The 20,331-nt window shown below is 38.5% G+C and overlaps 5 protein-coding genes across 7 annotated transcripts; 2 read left to right on the top strand and 3 right to left on the bottom strand.

Annotated features, from left to right (window-relative positions):
• Positions 1-14: 14 nt before the first annotated feature.
• Positions 15-10,772, bottom strand: LOC128262578 (mitochondrial carrier protein Rim2). 3 transcript variants are annotated; one of them, XM_052996916.1, is made up of 7 exons: positions 10,037-10,772; positions 3,594-3,819; positions 3,305-3,375; positions 3,111-3,242; positions 2,271-2,544; positions 1,988-2,205; positions 15-1,117 (listed from the first exon to the last, which is right to left on the bottom strand). In XM_052996916.1, exons 1-7 carry the CDS (start codon positions 10,081-10,083, stop codon positions 991-993), a joined length of 1,095 nt encoding a protein of 364 aa, XP_052852876.1. In that variant the 5' UTR covers positions 10,084-10,772; the 3' UTR covers positions 15-990. The 3 variants fall into 3 exon arrangements, with proteins under 3 accessions (XP_052852876.1, XP_052852877.1, XP_052852878.1); XM_052996917.1 differs by having other exon boundaries at positions 3,615-3,819; XM_052996918.1 differs by having other exon boundaries at positions 3,659-3,819; positions 10,037-10,770.
• Positions 10,773-11,347: 575 nt separating this feature from the next.
• LOC128262575 (enolase) lies at positions 11,348-14,748 on the bottom strand. Its single transcript, XM_052996914.1, has 2 exons — positions 14,590-14,748; positions 11,348-13,303 (listed from the first exon to the last, which is right to left on the bottom strand). Exons 1-2 carry the CDS (start codon positions 14,706-14,708, stop codon positions 11,989-11,991), a joined length of 1,434 nt encoding a protein of 477 aa, XP_052852874.1. The 5' UTR covers positions 14,709-14,748; the 3' UTR covers positions 11,348-11,988.
• Positions 14,749-16,227: 1,479 nt separating this feature from the next.
• Positions 16,228-17,077, top strand: LOC128262582 (exosome complex component RRP40). Its single transcript, XM_052996922.1, has one exon. It carries the CDS (start codon positions 16,323-16,325, stop codon positions 17,019-17,021), a length of 699 nt encoding a protein of 232 aa, XP_052852882.1. The 5' UTR covers positions 16,228-16,322; the 3' UTR covers positions 17,022-17,077.
• Positions 17,078-17,673: 596 nt separating this feature from the next.
• Positions 17,674-18,912, top strand: LOC128262579 (dehydrogenase/reductase SDR family member 7). Its single transcript, XM_052996920.1, has one exon. It carries the CDS (start codon positions 17,823-17,825, stop codon positions 18,786-18,788), a length of 966 nt encoding a protein of 321 aa, XP_052852880.1. The 5' UTR covers positions 17,674-17,822; the 3' UTR covers positions 18,789-18,912.
• A 340-nt stretch (positions 18,913-19,252) lies between these two features.
• LOC128262581 (rRNA-processing protein UTP23 homolog) lies at positions 19,253-20,254 on the bottom strand. The gene is made up of 3 exons (XM_052996921.1): positions 20,042-20,254; positions 19,784-19,984; positions 19,253-19,706 (listed from the first exon to the last, which is right to left on the bottom strand). Exons 1-3 carry the CDS (start codon positions 20,159-20,161, stop codon positions 19,293-19,295), a joined length of 735 nt encoding a protein of 244 aa, XP_052852881.1. The 5' UTR covers positions 20,162-20,254; the 3' UTR covers positions 19,253-19,292.
• Positions 20,255-20,331: the final 77 nt, after the last annotated feature.

The raw sequence follows: 20,331 nt of genomic DNA, 5'->3' as shown, positions 1-20,331 counted from the left end.
TAAACGACTTGGTGTATTTTTAAACAAAAGTGTTGTATTTATTGATTTCACCACCAAATCAGATTGCAATCAATTATTATTCACAGTAGTTTTCTTCGTTCTTTGCTCGTTATCAATGAAATACGTGTTTTTGGGAGGGGGCACACTACGGCTCTCGGTGGAGCTCACTAACTAGCTAGCTAATGGACTAAATAAACAGCAATAATAATAGTAATAATAATAATAATATTCATAATTATAATGGTAGAGTTATTGGTAACTAAAATGTATATCGCATTTGAGGAAACTTAACGGAAACGGAAACGATTACAAATTACGATTACAATTACGTATCGGATCGGTCGTTTCTATATGTATTTATATAGCGGCATTCAACATTTTTTCGTGCTTAAAACTAACAAAACTAGGAGAGCCATATTGCAACGCCAGTCGACTCACTTCATCTATTTACAAATACACTCTGAGCGACTCAAATCCTATTTACACACTATATCAAAATATCAACCACATTTATACATTCAATATATATATAGTGTATTTTTAACTAAATAGCAGCCTTTTCAAATTTTGATAACGATTTTTTTTCTGTTATTTTTGTTTTTATGCGAATACATCGAACCCAAGTCGTTGTTTGGCCTTCTAAACATCGAAACTCCTTCTAAAGCATTTAGCAAAGTGGGTTTTTCAGTTTTGGATGGTGCATTGCGATCCTTGGTGCGTGTTTTTTTTTTTTTTTTTTTTTTGTTTGCATTATTGGCCAACGTTCAACGTCTTACGTCTTTAGTCTATCGAGTTCGTTTCCATTTTTCAGTTTTGGTGTGACTTAGAAGCTAGTTAACTAAAGAATTTGCGCTCGTTGGTTTGGATCGTCTAAAAAGGGTACAGTATTACAATTAGGTTGCAGCAGTCGCGTCTACATATGCACAGATTGGGTTCCTCCTCCTCCTCCTTTTCGTTTGTTAACTAGGATTCTCTGGACAGGATGGCTCTCTAGAAGTCATAGAACTCGTTGGACTTGTTGTTGAATCGCCGGGTGAGGACATAGACGACCGCCTCGTAGGTGGCCATCATGATCGCCGTGTTGGGAATCTGTCGCACCAGCTGCGTGGCCAAGCCCCTGTAGGTCGAGCAATAAAATGAGATGGTTGAATTAGTTGAGTAATTACTCGACACACAGCAGTAATATAATAAAGCAGCCCGCTCGCTATAGTGATAATCAAATTAAGGTAAACAAACAAAAAATATGCGACGCAAAAGAATTTAAATAGACTACACGAATTCGTGGGTGGCGCATTATAATTCATTAGCAATGAGCAAGCAAAAAACTCGGCATCCGTGTTAAATGTTTGTTTCTTATTTAAGATGGTATACCATATTTTTATAAAACGTATATTTATAAAGAGAATAGACTTTTTATAAATATACATTTGGAAAAGGTAGAGAGAAAGACAATATTATGGGATTCCCTTTGAGGCATTGCATATGGGACTCACTTTTGAAGATTAAAAGTACATAAAACGCTACTGTTTATAAAAAATAGAATAGCTAATTTATAAAAATACATTTAGAAAATATACAGATGAAGGCATGACTCTGTTTGAACCAAATGGGATTTATATAGGTATTAAAAGTAGAAAAATATATGGGGGATTTACTTTGTCACAGCAATTTATAGAGGGAAAACCAATCTGATTGTATAAATTTAAATAGTATTTTGATAAGATGGATGCTTATCAAATGGGATTCCTGTTTATATACTTGTGATTCCTTTTTAATAGCCCACAAGAGGGGAGTCCCTTGGTTTAATCGATTTATTAAACTGATTAGCATATAGAAGTTCAAAATAAGTGCTCATGAAATGTACTTTCTATTGATATATTTGGGACTCTTTTTAAATAGCCCACAAAAGGGAACTGCCTTGGCTTTAATTGATTGTTTTGATAGCTGATTAAATTAAAAATCCACCTAACAAATAAATTTCACCCACCTATAGAGTCCCGCTCTGCCCTCCTCCTTCCAAACCGTGTGCAAAGTCTGCCAGAAGGAGTTGTACTTGTTGCCCTCCTCCCGCAGACGAGTTCGAGCCACTTCGTGGGGATAGGCGATGCAGGAGGCAATTGTTTTGGAAACAGCCCCCGCCATCATAAACTCCAAGAAGTCCCGAGAGCCCTTTGTGTCCGTGTGTCGCTGATTTCGCTGCTCCAACTGTAATACAATTAAATTCGAAATTAGAAGAGAAACATAACTAATAAACACTTAATAAATCTTACCAATTTAGACTTGATAAACTCGTAGATGACAAAGTGAACCATGGTCTCGCAGATGCCAAAATAGCTGGCCGTGATGCCCTTGTAGAAGGCAGCGACGCCGCCTTGGGCATAGACCCTCTCGATGCACTGCCTCACGGTCATCTGCACCTTGGAGTTGTAGTCCAGCTGCATCCGCGTCTTCACAAACCAAATGGGATTCGTGGCCGTGGAGGAGACGAAGCCAGCACTTGCCGCACTCATTATGTGCACCAATGGCGAGTCACGTTCAACAAAGCTGGGGATTAAATTCGATTGTTATTGGGGCACTTGGAAAAATGATTTGCCAGGGGAATAACAGAAATATTCGACTATTTCCCTGGTGTATAGTTTATAACAAGTTTGATTACTTTGATTTTACTATTTATAATTATATTTTTTAGAAATTCAACTTCATCTTTAATTTAATCTGGGTTACTTTATTATTAATTTGATCTGTGACGAATTCACCAAATAGTCTTGTAAGTCATATTTTAATCATTATTACATTAATTATGTTTTTTCATAAATAAATATAAGTTTAAGTTTATTAGCCTTTCTACAGTTGCTTACGGTCTAAAAATTAAATCAGTTTGATTTTTTAGGGACTTAAATCATTAAATCATTGGCTAATTAGTAACTTAAATTTTTTGCATAAAAAAAATTATAAAATAAGGGGATGACATAACTATCTCTTATGATAGGTTTAATTTTGTTTAGTATACACTGTTGCTTTTGAAGTTTGTATTTGAAAAGTAAAGAGGGGTTGATTTTCGACTGGATTTTAGTTGAAGAAATTTAGTAACTACTTAATGCGAAACTTACCCCAAACTGTTGAGCGTGTTCTTGGTTTGTGAGTAGGTGCAGAAGTAAATGGCACGGGACGGGGCCACGCCCACGAGATTCGGACCTAGCCCTTTGAACAGAGCGCGGGGACCCTCGTTCTGAACAATATGTCTAGAAATGCAGCACCTCTATCATATAAATTTCTCTTGGCAAATAGGAAAATCTAAACTTACCGCAGGCACTGCATGATGCTCATGGATTTGGGGGTTGTGGATGAGATGCCGCAATGTGAAATGGCCATGATCTGCAAGTTCAAAAGACATTTGATTATTAAACCATATAAACTAATGACGAGGCAATGGAGATGAAGGTATCGAAGATGTTAAAGGCTGCTCTTTTGTTTGGGCTTTGGGTTTTTTGGGGGCTTGAGCTCAAGCTAGTTAGGATGCAATTGGCAATGGGTAAAATGGTGAAATGGGTAAAATGGGCATGAGAGAATAGAGAAAAAGAATTTGGTACTACCCTACGCACACCCCCAATCACCTGTGGCTGTGATCTGTTACGTAATATCGTTGTGCTTAGCTTACGTCGTTGTTCCGGCCGCAAAAGCTCCGATTGGCCACCGTTCGCCGGTCCACCGGCATTCTCCGCCAGACGCGATGGCGTCATAAAAGCCGTGGAGCTCTGCAGACGCGTCTTCACCACCTCCAGGGGACATGTGACCACGGCGCCAACTGTGCCAGCCGACCTGGATGGAAGAAAATAAAGCAAAAATAGTCTCTTTTTAATATGCATCTATAAATAGTGGATTCCATTAGTTATACATTGGGAAAAATATAAAATATACACATAGAAAAACACGATTTCTGATTAACACTTTTAATTGAACTAAAGCTAAAAATATTTTAAAAATTTAAAAAAAAAGGTTTATAAAATTGAAAAACCTTCTGCAACGATGGCAGACATATTTATATAAAATACTATTGTTTTCGGAGCAAAACAAAGGGAAAATAACAAGATGAGCAATATATTTTAAAGATTTATCTAAAAATAGTAGCAGCAATTAGAAATACAGTGGAAAAAATAGTACATTGAAATCAATCTATAGTTTTTATATTAATAGTGCAGTTTAAATATTAATTGAATAAATGTTACCTTACAAATATAAACAAAATATAATAAATATTAATATTTTACATAAAGGGTAATACCCTCTCTTAATAGGTTTATATAACCAACTATTGAATAATTTCATTTAAAATGAACAAATACATTTGTGTCTAATGTCAAATACCCAACTTATGAGCAACACAAAAATAAATCCCATTTGGCAATCGAGCAGAGTGAACTCGTATTTCGTCGATTTGCGCAATTCCTTGGCTAAAAATGTATTTCCATGCTGTGCTTATAGTATAGCTAACTACTTGAGTAGCATGTTCCAATCCATTTCAATTTGGATTTTAAGTGGTGGGGCATATTTGAGTGGCTGCATCGGAAATGAATAGCATTTCCCCTAATGCAACGGAAGGGTTGTGGTTAAGAAAATCATTAAGAATAAGACGTTGTCCATCAAGTAGCCAAAGCAAATTATAGAACATTTTCTATTTCGTTTCATTACAAATTCCAAGTGCATGTAAGGCAGGGTCAAAGAAGATTGTTTACTGAATTGTGATAATAGCTAAAGCAGATGCAAATTGAAATAAGTGTGAAGAATAAAATTGGCCACTGTCAGTCATCAGGGAACTTTATGACGGGTGAATGAAGAAAACTAAATGATGAGGGAAAAAAATACCGCCTATTATTTGGTATATAATTAAGATACCTAATTTCAAGTTCATAAGCCAGCCAACTTAACCTTGACTTTAAGTTTATAGTAGATTAAAAATGTGTTTACACCTACGCTAAAAAGTGCCCCCAAAAATTAATTATAAACGACCTTTCCCAAAAGCCAACACACTGATTACCTCTATCAATACAAACAGCACATGCGAACTTTGTTATCTAGGAATATGTTTGTAAAAGCATAACTCGTGATCGCAAACTTGTAAATTGGCAGTTGGCAACCGAGGGAATCGTGGAATTAAATTATTATAATCGATGGCAATGAACTCACGTAATGAAAACGAATGGTTATGAAACAAAGGGAACAAAGTAGCGGAAAAATGGGAAAGAAAAGTCGGGGAAAAGTTTGATCGATTGCAAATAATCTAGTGACAGACACGAATGTCTCCCCCTTCTTAATCCTAGACGAAAAAAAAACAAAATTTAATCAACTGGGAATGCTTTTGCCTACGTTCTCCTATATATTTTGCAAATCTGGTGTGTCTATGGTGAGGCTTTGGAGAACCGGTCTAAGCTGGTTGAGAACTGACCCGGCTTTATTTGCGATAACCTTTGATGCTGCCTGCCAGCGGATGAATTGCAATGACCGGACAAAAGCAGCCTCCGCTTATCAGTCACATTCACATTAGGTCCGCCTATCAGTGGGCCACGTCCATTAGAATATATATAGCTATTATATGGCTGCTCGATCCGCATCGAATCTGGTATGCGACTATGACATAATTGCCCCGGAACCTTTGCTTAATTTACGCCACCATATGCTTGCTCTCTTTTGGCAATATAATCTAGATACTTTCTCTTGCTTTTACCCAATCAAAATTAATCACATTTAATCGAATGCATTAACGGGAAGCTCAACTATTGAGTTTCAATTAGCATCTGCCTGTGGCACATCACGCGAAAATAAAGCAAATTGTGCGCCAGACGAACACAAAGTAATTCACACAGACAATTGGACAAACAATCCAAGGATAAGTCGGAACTCAGTGTAACAGTTGACTGACTTGGGAATGAGGTGATTAATGGGTTCTACAGCCTGGTTAGAGGTGATGTATTGACGGTTGAAGTGTGATAAATGAGAGTTACAAATTAATTGTTAGCTCAAATGTTGCAATGAAAGCATGAATATAAAAATAATTACAAATTACAATCAATATAATTTTTTCTTACTTATACTGTTTGAGATTCTTAACTTAAGGTTGTTTTAATCATTTAATCATCATCTATTAACTAATAGATTGGTCGTTTATTATTATTTTTAATATATTTAGTTGAACGATTGAAGTGTAGAACCTAATTTGATAAAAATACTTTGTAACTTATACAGATTATAGCTTCATATATTTAAAGCTCATAGTTTGATAAGCCATTCATTTGGAGCAGAACTACTTGCATTTAATTTTTCCCAGCAATAAATTAAAAGCGAAAAGGCAAGTCATGCTCCTGAGCCAAGATTAAAACCAATCCAAACTAGATTTTGTTAAAAACAAATCCATTCGGTGTAAACATTATTCGTGCAAACATAATATATGCCTTTTTTAAGCCAGCATCAATTTCTGCTGCTCATGTGTGAAACATGTGAAGTTCTCAATTAACGTTTGCATGTGCAGCAAAGTAAGTACATTCGGACCGATCCGCACAGATTCACATTGCTATATCTATATACACAGCTATTCCCGATCGATGGCCTTTGCCGACGCATGTGTGAAATTCGTCCGATTTGCAACCGGTTAATGTGCGATTTATCTGTTCTTTGACATTGTTCTCGGGTACTTTTGTTGCCCGTAAAAAACACACGCGTTGCCCAGATAAGAGCGGAAATTTTGGACTTCGTAGACACCGTCTATGGGGCATTAAAAAAAAGTGAAACACATGTTTTTGCTGTGATAATTTCCATGGGCAATGCGTCAGCCTCTGCTGGGGTGACTTTTGTCCAGCTGCTTGAAGAAAACTCCCCCCGAACACCTCAAATTCATTTGGCTGATAACGAAGTCTTGGCGGGGAGACTTTCCTTATCAAAATACCAAAAGTGTATAGTACGCATATTTCAATGGCTTTTTGTGTTTCGCAGACTAAAGTTCCCATCTTATCAATTCCGTTTTTTATTTTCACGTTTTTTTTCGGCTTCTTTTAGCTTCTTTTTTAGATTACGAAATCTATGGAAAGTTTTCAATGTTATTGTTTATGGGTCAAAAGGAATCGAAGGTTATAAAGGAGGACTATATTTAGTTTGGATTTTAAACATTTAAGATAAGATTAGAATTAAGTTTATTAAAATCTTATTGTTTTCGAATAAAACTTGGCACGCGACCTTCTAAATTTTCTCTGCCTTTTCTGATTTCCCACAGTTTAGTATATATTTTGTTTATATCTACCTAATAAGAATTAGTGTCTAGATCAAGAGCATAATAAAACTGACGCCCTTGACACAATTTTAGCTTTGCCAAATGATTCAACAATGAAAACATATCAATTTTTAAATACAAAAATAAAACTTTTAAAAAATAGTATTTTCACTATTTCAATCCTTTACCTCTTTTCTATTTCTCGAGGTTCAAATAAGATTCATATTTGCATAACAAATTGTTAAAATATGCGTACGTGCAGAGAGACACGAATGATAAAAAAAGTCAACAGCTTTGGCCTGGTCAAGCAAGAAAACAATCTATTAGAAAAGTAAACAAATCACAGCTGATGGAAAAGTTTTGGCCTTAAAGTTTAAACTCAAAGAGAAAACACAATACTTAGCTATAAATAACTGGCAGACAAGGAATTGCAATGGGTTTATTTCGAACCTGCAACTTAGGTGACATTGTTTGTTTAGCCATATAGCCCCTGTAATATCCCCTCCTTTGCAAAAAACACCTTGGTAGCTGCCGTTTGTTGCAATCTATTCGCCTTCAACTGAGTCAGTGTGCCAGAAAAAGTTTATTTGCCCGGCCTGTTGTCTAGTTGAAAAACCAAAACAAATTCGAATTCGCTTGCCAAGCTCAATTTAGATTTGTTTCTAGACAAATAACAGCAAAATATGTGGGCAAAAACACAATGCAAAATACAGTATATACATAGCTTGGCTAGAGAAATGTGCAATACGGTGTGCCAAATCGAAAAGTTATAGGGAATAGATCTCAGCTGTCTGAACCAATTTCGCAATTGGTACTAATTGCCGATTGTCAGGGTAAACGTTTGTATATTATATATTATAATTTTTAAGTGTCAGAAAAGTGGAACCATATTTAGAAATGTTCAATTGAGATAGGTACTAATTGCCGATCCTAAGAGTAAGATTACGTATATTATAATTTTCCAAATTTAAAAAAGATTTTTTCATAAAAAAAAAAACTATGAATGAAATACTTCTTTTAATCTAAATACAACATAATAAAATAGATTATATAAAAGAAGAAATTTCTTATAATTTAAAAATATAATTTAAATATCATGCTTTCCAAAGGGAATTTATTTGCTGCGTACTCTACAATGAAATACTTCTCTTAATCTAAATACAACATAATAAAATAGATTAAATAAAAGAAGAAATTTCTTATCTTTTTTATGTAAGACCCCCCTTTCGTAGGCTGTTGATGCTTGATTAGGTGGATGTGGCTTAATTGTGTGCTTTGCCGACTTATTTATAGCGATAACAATGTGTGCAGGCAAGGTTGTTTTATAGTTTTTTTTTTTATTTTTTGTTATTATTTCCAACGTGTACCAAGACGAGATACCCCAGAACTAACGACAACTAGAAGGCGTTCTACGACGACAAACTGGGGTATTAAGACAGCTCAAGTTGCAACGTGCACTTCTTTCCTCCCACTTTTCCCCCACATTAAAGGTATATATTACGCATATATGTAAACAACTCACATAGATACGGATATACTTGGGTGGAGGGAAGTCTTACGACAATTTGTGCACATTGAGACTGCATTGTTGTTGGTCTTTTTTTCCCCCCCTTTTTTGCTGTTGATAAGTGGGCTTAAGCTGCCGGCCGGCAAATTGCCCAGTGACTTGATTGCTGAAAGTTTTAGGGGGTTTAGAATTGACATTCTGTAGATATATAAGGGGCCACTTTTTTAGAAGGGCTTATTGAAGGCCTCTGCCAAGGTAAATTTAGTAAAAGTTAATCAAATGATAGGGATTTAATACAAATCATGTTGTTCTTATCTCAAAATTATTGTTAGTTCCGACATGTACACTTCTTAAGTGTTAATATAATAATAATATAATAATAATATATCTAAAAAGTTATATTTAAATATTAAAAATCAACCAGTTTGTAGGAGACTAAAACTCTTGTATAAAACTGCACCAAATCGAGGAAAAACAAACCCCAAGCTCAGCATTTGAAAACGCCGAATATCAGGCCCCTCACTTTGAGTGTAACCCCATTTAAATTTACATTTCCCGAAATACCAGGGGCTCGACTGTCCGATTCTTTATCTGAGCTTCCCCTCCTCTTACACAAAAACCGGTTCGTCAGAGTAACTAATGTGCCGGCAAGTGTGTATGTAGGGTGCAGGTAAAACAAAAATAAATTCAGATGCGACGCGTCTAAAAATAGCCCCCATAAAAGCAACAATAAAAGTAATAAAGGAAACAACAACAAAATAATTTAAGCTTGTCAAGCGTATTGAAAAATCCAATTGGACATTGGCTGGGAAATGAACTGAGAAAATGGAGAAAGAAAATAAAGAAAGAAAGGGACAAAACCACCGATTCGCTTTGTTTATTTATGTTTGTTTGTTGCAAGGCATTTCATTTATTTATATTTTTACTTATTTCGTTTATCTCCGTTGTGATTTCGCCAGCTGTCGTTCCCGTATAATAAATTATAATAAAAAAAAACACGTGAACAGAGCGTGTTTCCTGAAGAGCAAGTTGTTGTTGTTTTTTATGGTTCTTTTCGGCCTTTCTTTTTTTTCTGCTTTTTTTTTTGGCAATGGCGCCAATGATGTTCAATTCACATTAAAGTGAACTAAAATCTAATCGCAATTGCGACGTTTTCGCCTCGAATTCACTACTAAATCGCTGGCAAACTGGTTTTTCTTTAATGGCATGACCTGCGATAAGACGCAATAGCGAAAAAGTATAGAATAGGTTTTAATAGGTTTTTTACTTACCCGCCGGCAATTAAATGGATGAAAGTGTCTGCTGTGTTTTGGGCCATGTTAACTGTTTATCGTAATTCCACTCTTATTACTATTTGTTAGATTTAATCAAATAACTTGGTTGCAATTAACGCGCACTTGATTTTATTTTATTAGATTTTCGTTGAAAAGCAAACACGAGTTATGTATTTATTTTAAGGCACGTGGGGAAGAGGGGGAATGGCGGCCCCAGGAGGAGGGGCTCTTAGCCCGCTAACGACACTCTCCTCTTAACCCTTATCCTTTCCACTTTTTTTTGTTCTTTGAATTTTTTTAGTTTCCCAAAGAGAACTTTGGTGTTGTGATTTGTCCCCTACTTTTTTTTGGCAATGAGTTATGCAACTGCAGTCGAGAATTCACTGATAAGCGTTATCTTAAATAAAAGGTATTATGCGCACGGCGCCAAGTCCATCGGGCACAGGTTGGATAAGGCAATCGCCGATTTTTAAGGTTTTTTCGAATATCAACTTTAGCTTAAGTTCGAATTCGGCCTTTTGTAGTTTTAGCGAGGCGCAGCGAAAACACGCCCGAACGGCGAGAAAAGTGTTTTGGTACCCCAATTGCTTGTGCCCCAAACTATTTATTTATTATGCTCCCGTGATTTAATTTTTCGGATTTTTTCGACGGCGCGACTTGATGTGTTATTTTCTTGCTCCTTTCTTTCTCTTTCTCCTTCTTTACTTTCTTCTTCTTTACTTTATCTAGAGGTGGCGACACTTCGATGCCAAAATCGATTGTTCACAATATCGGTTCTATCGATTTTTGGCAGGACTATCGATGTTTATCCATCCCTAACGAAGAAGATCCGCTCTCTGTCTGTTAGTTCGACGTTTCGCTAAAATTTCGCTGTTAGTTCGACGTTAAGCCAACATTTAGTGGTTAGTTTCTCGCCTAGAGGTGGAGAAACATTCGATTTGTCAATAGTTGTTTTCAAAATATTGGTCTTATCGATATTTAGGAGAGATTATCAATGCTAATCCGTCTCTAACGATATTTTCTTGCCACTGTTAACTTCTCACTCCAGTTCTTGCATACCTGCTGTTAAAATTCTTAACATCGCTAAAATGCACTCATTATTTAACACCACTCATGTAAAAAATATTACCAATGTTGTTTAATTCTAATTGGACATCTTGTACAAAAATTATTTCGTTCTTTTGAAGAATTTATAGTCACCACTACAAAATGTATTTATTTGCAATGTAGATGGATCTATTTTACACGGTTTGTACGATCCATCTGGCAACGCCACGTTCTGCAATAAAATTAAAAAAACCATTCAGGTGGGTTTCATTATTTTTATTTGTATTTTTCACATCAACTAACAAATTGAATTTTTGTACGCATTCTCCATGTGTGTAGTATTATGTTTACTGTTTTTCCAGTGGGATCTCGGCTACTGAACACCGTGCACTCGATGTAAATGATTTCAACGGTTTTTTCTGCTTAAATTCTATGTCTCAACAATAATTTAGTAACCATTTCTGAAGTGAATAACTGTGTGTGTAACTGTGTCTTTTGTTTTGTTGGTTATGTGTAGATCAATATATAATTTCAAAACAATTACAGCGACAACATTAAAGATATTCCAAGCTGTTGAAGTTTGTTTTTTTTTTTTCGTGTTTTATAAATAATGATTAGATCATGGTTTAACATTAATAATAATGTCTAATTACGAAGCATAGAGACAGCAAACGGTTTTTGGTAATTTAAATCTGATTCGTTTGTGCGCCAGACACAAGTTCCGAAAGTAAAGGGTTGTTGACGAACACGTGCACCGCCGCCTCCTTTGTTTTTTTTTTTATTTTTGGATCTTCCTCCTCGTCCAGCTCCAATCTCTCTCCTCTCCAAGATCCAGATCTCAAATCAGATGGTTGGGGGTTGGCTGGTGGTGTGGTTGGAATTTAGAAGTGTCCCTGCTGCGCTTACTGCGGCTTCCGGAAGGACTTGCCGGCGAACTTGACGCCGGCGCCGATCTCCTCCTCGATGCGCAGGATCTGGTTGTACTTGGCCAGACGCTCCGAGCGGCACGGAGCACCGGTCTTGATCTGGCCAGTGGACAGACCCACGACCAGGTCGCCGATGAACGAGTCCTCGGTCTCGCCGGAACGGTGGGAGACCATGGTGCCCCAGCCGTTCTTCTTGGCCAGCAGATGGGCGGCAATCGACTCGGTGACGGTGCCGATCTGGTTGACCTTCAGCAGCAGGCAGTTGCAGGCCTTCTTCTCCACGGCGGTGGCAATGCGCTTGGGATTGGTCACCGTCAGATCGTCGCCCACAATCTGGATGGTGGTGGAGCCGGTCAGGTTGGTCCAGGCCTCCCAGTGGTCCTGATCGAAGGGATCCTCGATGGAGACAATGGGGAAGTCCTTGATGAACTCCTGGTACAAGTTGGCCAGCTTGTCGGCCGGCAGCCACTGCGACTTGTCGCTCTTCTCGTTCTTAAAGTCCAGATCGTACTGGCCATCCTTGTAGAACTCGGAGGCAGCCACGTCCATGCCGATCTCGATCTTGCCGGTGTAGCCGGCCTTGGCAATGGCATCGGTGATCAGGCAGAGGGCCTCCTTGTTCGACTGGATGTTGGGGGCGAAGCCACCCTCATCGCCCACGGCGGTGGCGTCCAGGCCGAACTTGGCCTTGATCACGTTCTTCAGGTGGTGGTACACCTCGGAGCCCATCTTCATGGCCTCGGTGAAGGTGGTGGCGCCGGTGGGCAGGATCATGAACTCCTGCATGGCCAGCTTGTTGCCGGCATGGCTGCCGCCGTTGATCACATTGAAGGCGGGCACCGGCAGGATGATCTCCTTGTTGCCAGCCAGATCGGCAATGTGTTTGTACAGCGGCACACTCTTCTTGGCAGCACCGGCCTTGGCCACGGCCAGCGAAACACCCAGAATGGCATTGGCTCCGAACTTGCTCTTGTTCTCGGTGCCGTCCAGCTTCAGCATGAAGTTGTCGATCGCGGCCTGGTCGACCACATCCAGATTGGCCTTGATCAGCTCGGGTCCCAGCGTGTCGTTGACATGGCCCACAGCCTTCAGCACCGACTTGCCGTGGTAGTTGGCCTTGTCGTTGTCGCGCAGCTCCAGAGCCTCGTGGACGCCGGTGGAGGCACCAGAGGGCACGGCCGCACGGAACAGTCCCAGGTCGGTGGTCAGGTCGACCTCCACGGTGGGGTTGCCACGGGAGTCGTAGATCTGACGGGCCTTGATCGCTTTAATGGTCATCTCGTTGCTGGCACTGCAAAAACCAAGGTTCACAAATAAATTAAATTAGCAACGATTATCTATTGTTTTAATCTAGGCATGGCTTCAAGAAAAACACAAACAGCTAACCGCAGATAAGGGCTTTCAAAATTGGCACTGTTTGTAGCCCAGAATATTCCCGAAATCCCTGCCATTTTTAATACTAATAACCACTTAGTTATAACGATATTCTTTAATTAATCGTAATAGGACTACTATGTTAGAGAATTTGGTAAGGGAACTTGGATCATCTCAATTAAAATTTTAATTTAAAATAATGATGAAACACCAAAAAATGTTGAAATAATTGTAAATAATTTTTTTTCGTAAAAACGAGAGATGTAACAATGAAATTTTAATTTTGAAATTTGTAAAGTGTATGTGCATTATTTTCAAATGACCCCTATTTAATAATTTAACAAAACTACTTTATAATAAAATCGATAAAAAAGACGTTTAATTTATAAACAATTAATTTACACACAAAATTAAAATTTGTTTAAAACAGCTATTAAAACTTGCATATTCGGATACTATTGCAAGCATATTGGTTAACAGTTCAATTCGATTAAAGATTAAATTAACAATAAATAAATTATGAAATTTTACATAAAATAAGCTTTAAATTGTTTGTTATACAAAGTATTGTAAATAATCTGAATTAAGATAGCTTGCAATATGTATGGCGAGTGGTGTAACAAAATGTACTGCCGTCTTTTGAGTGGCTTTCTCCATGGAATTTTCTGGCAAAGTCTCACCACTCGTTTCTATATTTAATTTGTCTTCAGATTTCAATTAAATATTTCTAGAATTATTTAAAGTCACTGACACGAGCGGCATTTCCCGCAAACAAAAATAAAACCGCTTTTCCGTCTTCTCAGAGGGAGAGTTTTTCAGTTTTCTCTCGGCGAACAACCGAATGACCTCTAAGCTGCTTTTAAAGGTCAAACCCAAAGTGAGGCAAACTGCAAAGCCGGAATAAGTGCAAATGTTGCGAAAAAACGAAAGTATTTGTTTTTATTTTCGATATGACAATTAGTTGTCAACTGATATTATTTGATTTGTGGAATTACATTGATTGGAAATGTACGCAAAAATGGCCCCACTTGAAAATTTGCACAGCACAATTTGTTAGATAATCGCAAAGAAATTAAAGGTAAGAAAGTGTTGAATTATAAAGGCTTTTAATAGGGTTAATCTAATTGTACTTTCCAGATAAAAAAATTAATATTTTACTAAGCTGGAGCCATGCACACACACTCAATTCACACTGATACATACCAAGTACTTTTACTGAACTGCTGAAATTTAAATCCAGATGAGAGCTGGCTGGCTGCTGATTTGCTTCTGAAAGCGACTGAAATCGCTGAGAAAACGCTCGCCGATTTTTCGCTGCCCATTCGCGATGATAGAATTTTGGGGAGAGCGCGGAGCGTCAGAATCTGCGCCATTGTGTGGAACTTGGGGAGCGGCTGCGAGAACTTAGAGCTGCAAATAATATCGATTAACTCAATTTTGTATTAAAAAATATTTGAATTTTTTTTGTTAAAATAAAAAATATAATCTTAATATGGTAAAATATAATAAGTTTTTCAGATAAATAAATCTTTCTTTAAAACGGTATGAAAAAATATAGAAGAATGTTTTGAGAATCTGAAAATGGTGAAATGTCATATTTTTGTAGGATTTATAAAAGTCCTTTCAAAAAATTATGAAAACATATTTAAAAAAAAGAATATTTTCAAGAATCTGAAAATGGGGAAATGTCATAAATTTTTAGATTAACAAAGCTATTTCAAAATTTAAAGATACAAAAATGGTAAATACTATCTACACCTGTATTTGGGTTTTTTAAGACATTAAATTAAGACATTTAATTCAAAAAATAAAAGTTTCATCGATATCTTTAGTAGATAACCCACCTCTATGGTGAGAGTGGAAGAGAGAGAGCTACTTACTTTTACTCTCCTTAATATGTATGCGTTTCCAGGTGCTCGCCGGTTTTGATTGTGATTGTGGGGGTGCGTTTTCCCTTAGTTGTTGTATTTATTGGAATTTTTCCTATATTTTTTTGGGGAAAAGTGACCTTCGCACAAGGTTAGAGGCATTGGCATCCACATACAGCCGTGGATTGCATGTCTAACTAAAAGAGAGCAAGAAATAATGTCAAAGTTAATTGTTAATTAAAGCATAAACAAAAATGACGGGAAAGGAGAAATACTGAAAGTCTATGCTAATACATCCTATGGAGGTTTCTGGACACTCGGTCATTCAAAGTAACATACTTTTTGTTATTTAAGCTTTTTAGCTGCCATAAATTAGAGGAAATAAATGCCAAGCGGTTTTAACAAAACGTACGATTGTGTTTATAGCAGCACAGCTGACTGACTGTATATATATGCTAGTTAGCATCCAATCCCTCCCACTCAATGTTGAATCTTATAAAAACAGTTTAACAAAATTTCGTAAATCGACGGTAATGGTATGAAGGTAGTATCTACAAGAAACATTCAACTCCCTAAACTAAATTAAATGCAGAAATAATAACATATTTGTTTAAGTTATTATCAGACTAACTTTTTTATATAAAAATATTAATAAAAGTATTAAAACCTTAAAATTTATAAAAGATTTGACCAGTTTACATTAAAAAATTGATTTTATGCCAAAAATATGTTTTCCATTTTACTTTTAAGATAAAATGAATATAATGCTTTAAAGCTATAGACAGTTTTTATAGTACGTTTCTAAAATAATATACTTCCAAAGATAAACGTCGCAAATTTAAAATTTTAAATTGGTTATTTTCAAACGTTTGAAAACTAATTAATATGTTAGGTTAACATAAGCAAACCAACTGTTGGCTAACATATGTAAAATCACACGTTAACAGCAAGCTGCTAATGCCAGGGCTACCAAAGGACAGTGTTGGCTAACTTCTCAACTTCCCATATGTTTTGAACGAACACACGCGGATTTTTTGTTTGGATTGGAGTTCTCTTGAAATTCGGAAAATGACTTCAACCAGCACAATAGTGATGCCCGGAGATCGGATAGCGGCCATTGAGGAGTTGGCCAAGAGCAAGCGTGTGATTTTGGGACCAGGGCTGCGGCGACAAGACGAAACAGTGGTGGCCAGCAAGGCGGGACCACTTCGTCACAAGGAACCCTCTACTTTTTGGGTGGACAACTACCAAAGGCGATATATTCCCGCTCGCGGAGATCTGGTCCTGGGCATAGTGCGTTCCAAGGCGGGAGATCTGTACCGCGTGGACATCGGAGCAGCGGACACTGCATCCATCTCCTATCTAGCCTTCGAGTCGGCCACCAAAAAGAATCGTCCGGATTTGAATCCCGGCGATCTGATCTACGCCAGAGTTTTGAATGCCAGTGCGGACATAGAACCGGAATTGGTTTGCGTCAATTCCGTGGGCAAACGTGGCAAACTCGGCCTCCTCGCCGAGGGATTTTTCTTTAAGTGCAGCCTGAATCTGGGCAGGATGCTCCTCAGGGAAAACTGCCCTGTCCTGGCAGCTCTGACCCGGGAATTACCCTACGAGATTGCCATCGGAGTCAACGGGAGAATCTGGCTGAAGGCCCATTCCCTGCGAGAAACCATCGCCCTGGCCAATGCCATTGTGGCCCTGGAGCAAGCTGGCTACACGGAAATCGACAAGATCTGCGACAATCTGGGCGACTTTCTGCAGGCTTAGGACTTAATTCTTAGTATACTTACATTTTATATTAAAAGAAACTTAAAGCTACCAAAGTGTTTAGGTTGATTTTTATATGCGAGTGATGGCGCAAAGGTGGAGTGTTGGGTAGACTCAATTCATTTACGTAAATCAAATTATCAGAGATGAGCAGACAAAACAACTTTTAGTCGTAATGCGACTATATATATCTACAGGTTCTATATGTAAGATATTGCTTGTTAATGACATTCAAAAGATTGTTTTAAATTGTGTCTTGTAAAGAAAGAAATAGGAAATTAAAAATAAACATTGTATTAGTAAAATATTTAATTTAAAAAATTTAAAACGATTTTTTTTAAGATTTTTAGGTTTTCAACTAAACAAGTTAATAATATGAATAAATAGACAATATCTTAGACTCTAAACTGTGCCAATTAAGATAAGGGAAAAAGAGGACTAGTATAAAACAATCCAATATTACTAAATCTTGAATATTGTTTGAGATGTAAAGTCTTTGCTTAAAATAAAAATTTGTTTAAATTTTGAATAGGGTACAAATTTTTTTTTTCTAATATATAGGTACTTTAAAAATTTCAAATAAATTAAAGAAAGCAGTGGTTTAGTAGTTGGTGATTACTAACCTACTCCACAGTCACTGCGCCATCTCTGATGCCCAGCAACAGCTGATCGGATGAACCCACTTTTCGGAGATTTTTCTGATAGGCGAGAACCCGCTTTCAGTGTCTTCCGTTGCGGCAGGGGACAAAGGTTTCTCCGACCCACCACCAGCGCCAGAGCCTAGTCCAAATCCGAATCGAGATGTCCTTCCTGGAGTTTCTGCTGCTCCTGCTGGTGCTCTACTACGTGGGCTATGTGCTCCTCTGGATCCTGCTCGACTGCAACGTGGCCCTGTGGTACAAGTCCCGCTTCGGAGTCTCCTTGTCGTCGATGCGCGGTCAGGTGGTTTGGATAACAGGTGCCTCGAGTGGAATTGGCCGGGCACTGGCCCACAGTTTGGCCAAACATGGCGTGAAACTGGTGCTAAGTGCGCGCAGGGTGGAGCAACTGGAGGAGGTGCAAGAGGAGTGTCTAGCTGCGGCCAAGGGACTACTGGCCACCAAGGATGTCCTAGTCGTACCCATGGACATGCTGGATATAGATGAGCATGGGACGCATTTGAACACGGTGCTCAATCACTTCCATCGACTGGATGTCCTAGTGAACAATGCCGGCAGATCGCAGCGAGCCAGTTGGACCGAAATCGAGATCGAGGTGGATCGGGAGCTCTTCGAACTGGACGTCTTCGCCGTGGTCCATCTCAGCCGCCTGGTGGTTCGCTACTACGTGGAGCAGAACGGTGGCAGAGGTCACATCGCCGCCACATCCAGTATAGCTGGCTTCAGTCCGGTGCCATTCTCGGCCACCTACTGTGCCGCCAAGCATGCTCTGAACGCCTATTTGCTATCCCTGAAGGTGGAAATGCGTAAGCTGGACATCAGCATCTTTGCCCCGGGACCCATTGCCACGGACTTCCTGCAGGAGGCCTTCACGGGATCACAGGGCGGAAAGGTGGGCCTCAGTACGGCCAATCAGAAACGCATGACTGCCCAGAGATGTGGAGACCTCTTCGCCGTTGCCTTGGCCAATAAGATGGATCTCACCTGGTGTGGTCTATTTCCGGTCAATCTATTGGCCTACTGCGCCAGGAATCCCACGTTGACCAAGATACTGGGTCAGTTCATGACCGAGAAGACGCTGAACAAGATTCGCGAGGGAAAACTATGAGAAGATCTGTCGATCTAAGCCCTCTCCCTCCTCTTACTCCTCCAAGTGGTTCTCAGTCAACTTTTATACTATTGTACAATGTTTAATTATGTAAAAAAGTGTATAAATATGTACACAAGATTAAGTCGAGTTTGCGTTTTGATTGCGATAATCTGGGCAGGCACAGTGGGATTGAAAATTTAGGTAAGTTGAAAAAGAAATATTAGTTCTGCTAATCTTGGGTTAATCAAACCTAAAGCTTAATCTGCTGAATTCTAGAATGATCATATTGATCATTTTCTAACCTATTTAATATCTATATTCCTCAAGTCATTGAAAAGTTATTAAAAGCCTATAATTTATAGTTATGAGAGCTAGTTAAACTGCTTTAACATATTAATGTTCTTGTAAATTGAAGGTAACGACTTAATTATTACACGTTCTACCCATTGACAATATATGGCTATCTAACGACACTGCTGCAATTTACTTTTCTTTATCGTATATTTATCTAGCAAATTAAACCTAATCTTTTCCTAACGCTGCCTTGACATGAGCGGGTATCTTTACCCTTTTCCGCTTCGCCTTGGTTATGGCGGTCTGTTCCACTCCCTTGAGTGTTGGTTTAGCCTTCTCCTTTTTACTCTTCTTGCAGGACAATGGATTGGGGTTCTTGGGTCCTTTGGGTTTCTTGGGTTTGACAGTAGTTTCAGCTGGCTTTAGTCCCTGTTTCTCCTTCATGTAGTCTATCTTCTCGACCTGCTTGCCCAGCATTAAGTTCTTGGCGCGTCGTTGTACCCACTTTTTGGATGCTTTTGAGGGGGCTTCCAAAACGGGCGTGGCTTTGTGCAGATAAAGTAGGCAACGACCGGGAATCTTGCGAAGACTCTCCTGCAGCAGACGATCCTGCGAGGCCACTATATAGCGATTGTCCTTGGTCTGCAATAAAAAGTTGAGGTGTTGAGTAAGGAATTTTAGAATTTGTAATTTAATTCCGTATTTAAGCCATTATTTACCATAGTTTTAATGCATTCTGCGGCAGCCACTGGTTTTCCCTCGTGTCCGCATTTGTGGACATGGAACCTCTTTACAATGGATGTGGCTCCAGTTACAGGACCACCCAAGGATTCCGCCTCTAGGATAACACACTGGGTGGTCAGTAGCTTAACGCCGCACTGAAAGTACTTCCTGATCTGCTCATCTATGCCAATTTTTTGCTAAAAATAAAACAATTCTTAAGAAATCAACTAGTTTTGTAATGGCTAAAAACCCACCTGTAGCGCTGCCTGGCAAAAGGTGGCATCAATTAAAACCTGATAGGGTTCCCGGTAGTCAAAATTGGTGGCAAAAAACACCAACGTTTTGTGAGACTTTTTAAATCGAGATATTTTCATGATACTTTGTTATATTTCCTGGATTTCCTTTTGAAAACAAAAACAGCGTGCCAGGGCAGTGTTGTACAGCGTCAAAGCTCAGCTGTTTTTAGTGCTCAGCTCGAGTGCGTCTAACAGCACTATTTAGCTAACAGAGTGCTGTTATGCCAGTTCAAAATATAACATATTTA

This window comes from Drosophila gunungcola, unplaced genomic scaffold, assembly GCF_025200985.1.
Source record: "Drosophila gunungcola strain Sukarami unplaced genomic scaffold, Dgunungcola_SK_2 000001F, whole genome shotgun sequence".
Lineage (NCBI taxonomy): Eukaryota > Metazoa > Arthropoda > Insecta > Diptera > Drosophilidae > Drosophila > Drosophila gunungcola.
Note: the sequence above shows the minus strand (reverse complement) of the source record. Positions and strands in the feature narration are given on the sequence as shown.

What these genes read in the sequence shown, in the direction of transcription:
- LOC128262579 (XM_052996920.1), top strand. Translation starts at nt 17,823, where the DNA reads ATGTCCTTCCTGGAGTTTCTGCTGCTCCTGCTGGTGCTCTACTACGTG.
- LOC128262575 (XM_052996914.1), bottom strand. Translation starts at nt 14,708, where the DNA reads ATGGGCAGCGAAAAATCGGCGAGCGTTTTCTCAGCGATTTCAGTCGCT. An exon ending in CAGTTCAGTAAAAGTACTTG is followed by an intron (nt 13,304 to 14,589) that starts GTATGTATCAGT and finishes TGGTTTTTGCAG; the next exon opens with TGCCAGCAACGAGATGACCA.
- LOC128262582 (XM_052996922.1), top strand. Translation starts at nt 16,323, where the DNA reads ATGACTTCAACCAGCACAATAGTGATGCCCGGAGATCGGATAGCGGCC.
- LOC128262581 (XM_052996921.1), bottom strand. Translation starts at nt 20,161, where the DNA reads ATGAAAATATCTCGATTTAAAAAGTCTCACAAAACGTTGGTGTTTTTT. An exon ending in TTTGCCAGGCAGCGCTACAG is followed by an intron (nt 19,985 to 20,041) that starts GTGGGTTTTTAG and finishes TTTTATTTTTAG; the next exon opens with CAAAAAATTGGCATAGATGA. An exon ending in CAGAATGCATTAAAACTATG is followed by an intron (nt 19,707 to 19,783) that starts GTAAATAATGGC and finishes TTTTTATTGCAG; the next exon opens with ACCAAGGACAATCGCTATAT.
- LOC128262578 (XM_052996916.1), bottom strand. Translation starts at nt 10,083, where the DNA reads ATGGCCCAAAACACAGCAGACACTTTCATCCATTTAATTGCCGGCGG. An exon ending in ATCCATTTAATTGCCGGCGG is followed by an intron (nt 3,820 to 10,036) that starts GTAAGTAAAAAA and finishes TCTTCCATCCAG; the next exon opens with GTCGGCTGGCACAGTTGGCG. An exon ending in AACACGCTCAACAGTTTGGG is followed by an intron (nt 2,545 to 3,110) that starts GTAAGTTTCGCA and finishes TTTAATCCCCAG; the next exon opens with CTTTGTTGAACGTGACTCGC.